General features: G+C 54.8%; 1 protein-coding gene across 2 annotated transcripts in view; it reads right to left on the bottom strand.

Moving 5' to 3' along the window:
• Nucleotides 1–272: 272 nt before the first annotated feature.
• cnot3b (CCR4-NOT transcription complex, subunit 3b) overlaps nt 273–6252 on the bottom strand; it is a 30871-nt gene continuing 24891 nt past the window's right edge. For both annotated transcript variants that reach the window (XM_056582487.1, XM_056582486.1), the window contains 4 exons: nt 5734–5932; nt 4850–4982; nt 4405–4530; nt 273–591 (listed from right to left, as the gene is read on the bottom strand). In XM_056582487.1, the coding sequence (XP_056438462.1) occupies nt 493–591; nt 4405–4530; nt 4850–4982; nt 5734–5932 (557 nt within the window). In that variant the 3' untranslated portion in view covers nt 273–492. The remainder of the gene's footprint in view (nt 592–4404; nt 4531–4849; nt 4983–5733; nt 5933–6252) is intronic.

Here is a 6252-nt window from a genome sequence, read left to right as displayed (position 1 = left end):
CGGCCCATGGCGTTAAGGTGAGGAGGAGCTATGGACGCACTGTCCATTGGACCACCCTGCGGCCAGTCAAGCGAAGGGGGCGGGGCGTACTTTGCGCGGTGACCAATCATCTTTGGTTCAGAAGGGGGGGGGGGGGGGGGGGAGTCAGACTAGCAAATCAAAGTCCAACGGAGGAGGAGTAGGAGGAGGGTGTGTGGTAGAGTTCTTCCAGAGGGCGGGGGGTAAAAAAACATCATTAAACAGGAGGGGGGGGGGGGGGGGGGGGGGGGGCTTCCACGTCTCAGAACCCGCCCTGCGTGGGGGAGGGGCTCCATCAGGAATGTCAGCGTAAGTCGGACCAGGACCAGGACCGGGATCAGGACCGGGACCGGGACCAGGACCAGGGGACCAGGACCGGAATCAGGACCAGGGGACCGGGACCAGGGGACCGGGACCAGGACCGGGACCAGGGGACCGGGACCAGGGGACCGGGACCAGGACCAGGACCAGGTCTCACTGGAGGTCGCGGTCCTCCAGGTAGCGGTACTCGAAGGTGAAGCCCTCCTTCTTCCGCTGGCCCCACTTCTCGTAGTCGAAGTAGATGTAGGTCCCCTAGAGAGAGAGGAGCACTGTTAGTAGATGGAGGGCCCCTAGAGAGAGAGGAGCACTGTTAGTAGATGGAGGGCCCCTAGAGAGAGAGGAGCACTGTTAGTAGATGGAGGGCCCCTAGAGAGCACTGTTAGTAGATGGAGGGCCCCTAGAGAGAGAGGAGCACTGTTAGTAGATGGAGGGCCCCTAGAGAGAGGAGCACTGTTAGTAGATGGAGGGCCCCTAGAGAGAGAGGAGCACTGTTAGCAGATGGAGGGCCCCTAGAGAGAGGAGCACTGTTAGTAGATGGAGGGCCCCTAGAGAGAGGAGCACTGTTAGCAGATGGAGGGCCCCTAGAGAGAGAGGAGCACTGTTAGTAGATGGAGGGCCCCTAGAGAGAGAGGAGCACTGTTAGTAGATTGAGGGCCCCTAGAGAGAGAGGAGCACTGTTAGTAGATTGAGGGCCCCTAGAGAGAGAGGAGCACTGTTAGTAGATGTAGGGCCCCTAGAGAGAGGAGCACTGTTAGTAGATGGAGGGCCCCGAGAGAGAGGAGCACTGTTAGCAGATGGAGGGCCCCTAGAGAGAGAGGAGCACTGTTAGTAGATGGAGGACCCCTAGAGAGAGGAGCACTGTTAGTAGATGGAGGGCCCCTAGTGAGAGGAGCACTGTTAGTAGATGGAGGGCCCCTAGAGAGAGTAGGGCCCCTAGAGAGAGGAGCACTGTTAGTAGATGGAGGGCCCCTAGAGAGAGAGGAGCACTGTTAGTAGATGGAGGGCCCCTAGAGAGAGAGGAGCACTGTTAGCAGATGGAGGGCCCCTAGAGAGCACTGTTAGTAGATGGAGGGCCCCTAGAGAGCACTGTTAGTAGATGGAGGGCCCCTAGAGAGAGGAGCACTGTTAGCAGATGGAGGGCCCCTAGAGAGAGAGGAGCACTGTTAGTAGATGGAGGGCCCCTAGAGAGAGGAGCACTGTTAGTAGATGGAGGGCCCCTAGAGTTATTATGCCCCTAGAGTTGTTATGCAGACGGATGCCCTGCCACCCTTCCCCCCACAAAGTCCTCCCCCCACCTCCTGTGAACTTTATCTCTGGTCGGAACTCTTCGAGGTCGTCTCCACGGCCCACGTCACCAGCTATCGGAGAGACACTGTTGGGTCCATTGGAGATGGAGTCCCTGAGCCCACACACACACGCACACAAGACTGAGTACACACACACCCCCCCTGGACTCACCGCCTACTGGACTCCCTCCCCCCTCCCCTGCCCCTTCCCCCCTCCCATATGCGTTTGTGATGTTTTGATGTGATGCTTATGTGTTGAGGTGGTTTTTTTTGCTAATCCCTACACTGTGCCCCCCTTACAGGAGCATAGTTTGGGGTATTGACAATTTTTTTCCCCCTCGTTCCCTCTTGTCTTAGCTTTGAAACTTTCTTATATAATGCGGGCCGCATGATTCTCCGTGAACAAGCGCCTGACAGTCTCTCCGTCCTGTCTCCCCACACTGTCTTCTATGTTTCTTGGACGGATTGTTACTGGGAATTTGTCGATAGTTTAAATGTTCTTTTCCCTCACTCTCCACCTCATCCCTAACTCTCCACCTCAAGCTGGTGTGTAGTGAGCGTTCGGGCGTCGATTGGTCGCCGTGCATCATCCAAGTGGGTGCTACATATTGGTGGTGGTTAGTGAGGTCCCCCCCTTCACTTTAGTCGTCTTTTGAGTGTTATTAATTCTTCATGTTTAACCTCTGTCTTATAACTTTATGCTCTGTAAGGTGACCTTGAGTGTCTTGAAAGGCGCCCTTTAAATAAAATTATTATTATTATTTATTATTAGAGAGAGGAGCACTGTTAGTAGATGGAGGGCCCCTAGAGAGAGAGGAGCACTGTTAGTAGATGGAGGGCCCCAAGAGAGAGAGGAGCACTGTTAGTAGATGGAGGGCCCCTAGAGAGCACTGTTAGTAGATGGAGGGCCCCTAGAGAGAGGAGCACTGTTAGTAGATGGAGGGCCCCTAGAGAGAGAGGAGCACTGTTAGTAGATGGAGGGCCCCTAGAGAGCACTGTTAGTAGATGGAGGGCCCCTAGAGAGCGGAGCACTGTTAGTAGATGGAGGGCCCCTAGAGAGAGGAGCACTGTCAGTACTGCCCCGGTGGTTCTACTGCCCCGGTGGTTCTGCTGCCCCAGTGGTTCTACTGCCCCAGTGGTTCTACTGCCCCAGTGGTTTTTGGGACCTCAGTGGTGGAACGAGCTCCCTGCCGCTCTCAGGACCGCAGAGTCGCTCACTATCTTCCGAAAAAGATTCAAGACTCACCTGTTCAGAGTCCACCTCGTCACTGCATAGCCACCCCCCCCCCCCCTTCTGGCCACCATTGTATTGTATTGTATTGCACTGTATTGTATTAGAGCACTTAACTGTGTAGCAACTGATGCTATCATGGCTGTAACACGGGAATTGATTAGCCTAGCGATTGTGGTTCTTGCACTTGGTTCTATGAACATCCTTTCTGTACCGACAGCGATATATTGATGCACTTCTTATGACAAATGTACTTATTGTAAGTCGCTTTGGATAAAAGCGTCTGCTAAATGCCCTAAATGTAAATGTTTCTACTGCCCTACTGGTTCTACTGCCCCAGTGGTTCTACTGCCCCAGTGGTTCTACTGCCCTACTGGTTCTACTGCCCCAGTGGTTATACAGCCCCAGTGGTTCTACTGCCCTACTGGTTATACTGCCCCAGTGGTTCTACTGCCCTACTGGTTCTACTGCCCCAGTGGTTCTACTGCCTCAGTGGTTCTACTGCCCTACTGGTTCGACTGCCCCAGTGGTTCTACTGCCCCAGTGGTTCTACTGCCCTACTGGTTCTACTGCCCCAGTGGTTCTACTGCCCCAGTGGTTCTCCTGCCCTACTGGTTCTACTGCCCTACTGGTTCTACTGCCCCAGTGGTTCTACTGCCCCAGTGGTTCTACTGCCCCGGTGGTTCTACTGCCCCGGTGGTTCTACTGCCCCGGTGGTTCTACTGCCCCAGTGGTTCTACTGCCCTACTGGTTCTACTGCCCCAGTGGTTCTACTGCCCCAGTGGTTCTACTGCCCCAGTGGTTCTACTGCCCTACTGGTTCTACTGCCCCAGTGGTTCTACTGCCCCAGTGGTTCTACTGCCCTACTGGTTCTACTGCCCCTAGTGGTTCTACTGCCCCAGTGGTTCTACTGCCCCAGTGGTTCTACTGCCCCAGTGGTTCTACTGCCCTACTGGTTCTACTGCCCCAGTGGTTCTACTGCCCCAGTGGTTCTACTGCCCCAGTGGTTCTACTGCCCTACTGGTTCTACTGCCCCTAGTGGTTCTACTGCCCCAGTGGTTCTACTGCCCCAGTGGTTCTACTGCCCCAGTGGTTCTACTGCCCTACTGGTTCTACTGCCCCAGTGGTTCTACTGCCCCAGTGGTTCTACTGCCCTACTGGTTCTACTGCCCCGGTGGTTCTACTGCCCCAGTGGTTCTACTGCCCCAGTGGTTCTACTGCCCTACTGGTTCTACTCCCCCAGTGGTTCTACTGCCCCAGTGGTTCTACTGCCCCTAGTGGTTCTACTGCCCCAGTGGTTCTACTGCCCCAGTGGTTCTACTGCCCCAGTGGTTCTACTGCCCCTAGTGGTTCTACTGCCCCAGTGGTTCTACTGCCCCAGTGGTTCTACTGTAATGGGGACGGATTTCAAACCAGACCTAGGAACGTTGGGGAAGGAACCTGGCTGAAGGAACCTTGAGAGGAGCCATGCTGAAGGAACCTTGAGAGGAGCCATGCTGAAGGAACCTTGAGAGGAACCATGTTGAAGGAACCTTGAGCGGGCCCTACCTGTTCAAACTCGTCCGTGATGGTCTTTGGTTCCTCGTGGCGCTGGAACCACATCATGTACTTGGTGTGGAACCTCCACGACTGCTTCTTCAAGGCCTTCGCTGCCAAATACTGAGCCTTCGTTCCCTGGGGGAGAGAGGAGGAGACGAGGTAAGAGGAGAAAAGGAGGAGGAGAGGAGATGACGGGGGAGGGGAGGAGATGAGGGGGGAGGAGAGGAGATGGGGGGGGAGGAGAGGAGATGAGGGGGGAGGAGAGGAGATGGGGGGGGAGGAGAGTGGAGGAGGAGAGACGGATCTGACGGTGAGCAGAGGCGCAGTAGTCGTGAGTCAGAGTGAGGAGGTGGAGCTGCTGTGAGCAGGAGGTGATGTACGATCACCGCTCTGCAGAGAGTGGGAGGACCTCAGCAGTCAGACCCGGCCTACCGGGGGGGGGGGGGGAGCCTACCTCCAGGTAGTAGAAGATGAAGAAGAGCGTCTCGGTGGAGAGCCGCTGGTAGAACTCCACCGAGTCCGAGTGCGGCGGCGGAACCTGGTGGTGGAAGGGCAGCGTGGGGCATGGGTTCCTCATCAGGTACTGCCTGCAACACAACCGGACGTTAGCATTATGCTAACACACAGCAACCCGGACGTTAGCCTTATGCTAACACACAGCAACCCAGAGGTTAGCATTATGATAACACACAGCAACCCGGACGTTAGCATTATGATAACACACAGCAACCCGGACGTTAGCATTATGCTAACACACAGCAACCCAGAGGTTAACATTATGCTAACACACAGCAACCCAGAGGTTAGCATTATGCTAACACACAGCAACCCGGACGTTAGCATTATGCTAACACACAGCAACCCGGACGTTAGCATTATGCTAACACACAGCAACCCGGAGGTTAGCATTATGCTAACATACAGCAACCCGGAGGTTAACATTATGCTAACACACAACAACCCGGAGGTTAACATTATGCTAACACACAACAACCCGGAGGTTAACATTATGATAACACACAACAACCCAGAGGTTAACATTATGCTAACACACAGCAACCCGGAGGTTAACATTATGCTAACACACAACAACCCGGAGGTTAGCATTATGCCAACACACAACAACCCAGAGGTTAGCTAGCTAGTAGCAGCGGTTCCTCATCAGCTACAGCCTGCAACAACCACCGGGGTAACACACACACACACACACACACACACACACACACACACACACACACACACACACACACACACACACACACACACACACACACACACACACACACACACACACACACACACACACACACACACACACACACACACACACACACACACCTGATCCTCTCGGAGTCGGAGGGGTGGGGCATGTGCGTCCAGGCGGCCTCCTCCATGGCCTGCTGGTAGAGCTGCTCCTTGGACAGCGCCACGGGCCCCAGGGGGCACACGCCCAGCGAGGGCGGGATGCTCACCTCCGACAGGGAGGTCTGGGGCCCGGAGGGGGGTCCTGAGGGGGCCGTCGTGCTGGGGAACACGTCTGAGGAGGAGGGCTCAAACGTCACGCACACATCGTGTCTAGATACATCATGGGTAGATCACGCACACATCGTGTCTAGACACATCATGTACGCATCATGTGTAGATCACGCACACATCGTGTCTAGACACATCATGTACACATCATATGTAGATCACGCACACATCCTGTCTAGACACATTATGTACACATCATGTGTAGATCACGCACACATCGCGTTTAGATTAGGGATGCACCGATGTATCGGTGGATCATCGTAATGGCCGATATTTGCGTTGTTGACTGCCATCGGCCTATCAGGAAATAAGATGCCATTAACC

Source organism: Gadus chalcogrammus, chromosome 22 (assembly GCF_026213295.1).
Source record: "Gadus chalcogrammus isolate NIFS_2021 chromosome 22, NIFS_Gcha_1.0, whole genome shotgun sequence".
Lineage (NCBI taxonomy): Eukaryota > Metazoa > Chordata > Actinopteri > Gadiformes > Gadidae > Gadus > Gadus chalcogrammus.
The sequence above is the reverse complement of the archived record's forward strand: the minus strand, read 5'-3'. Positions and strand labels throughout refer to the sequence as shown.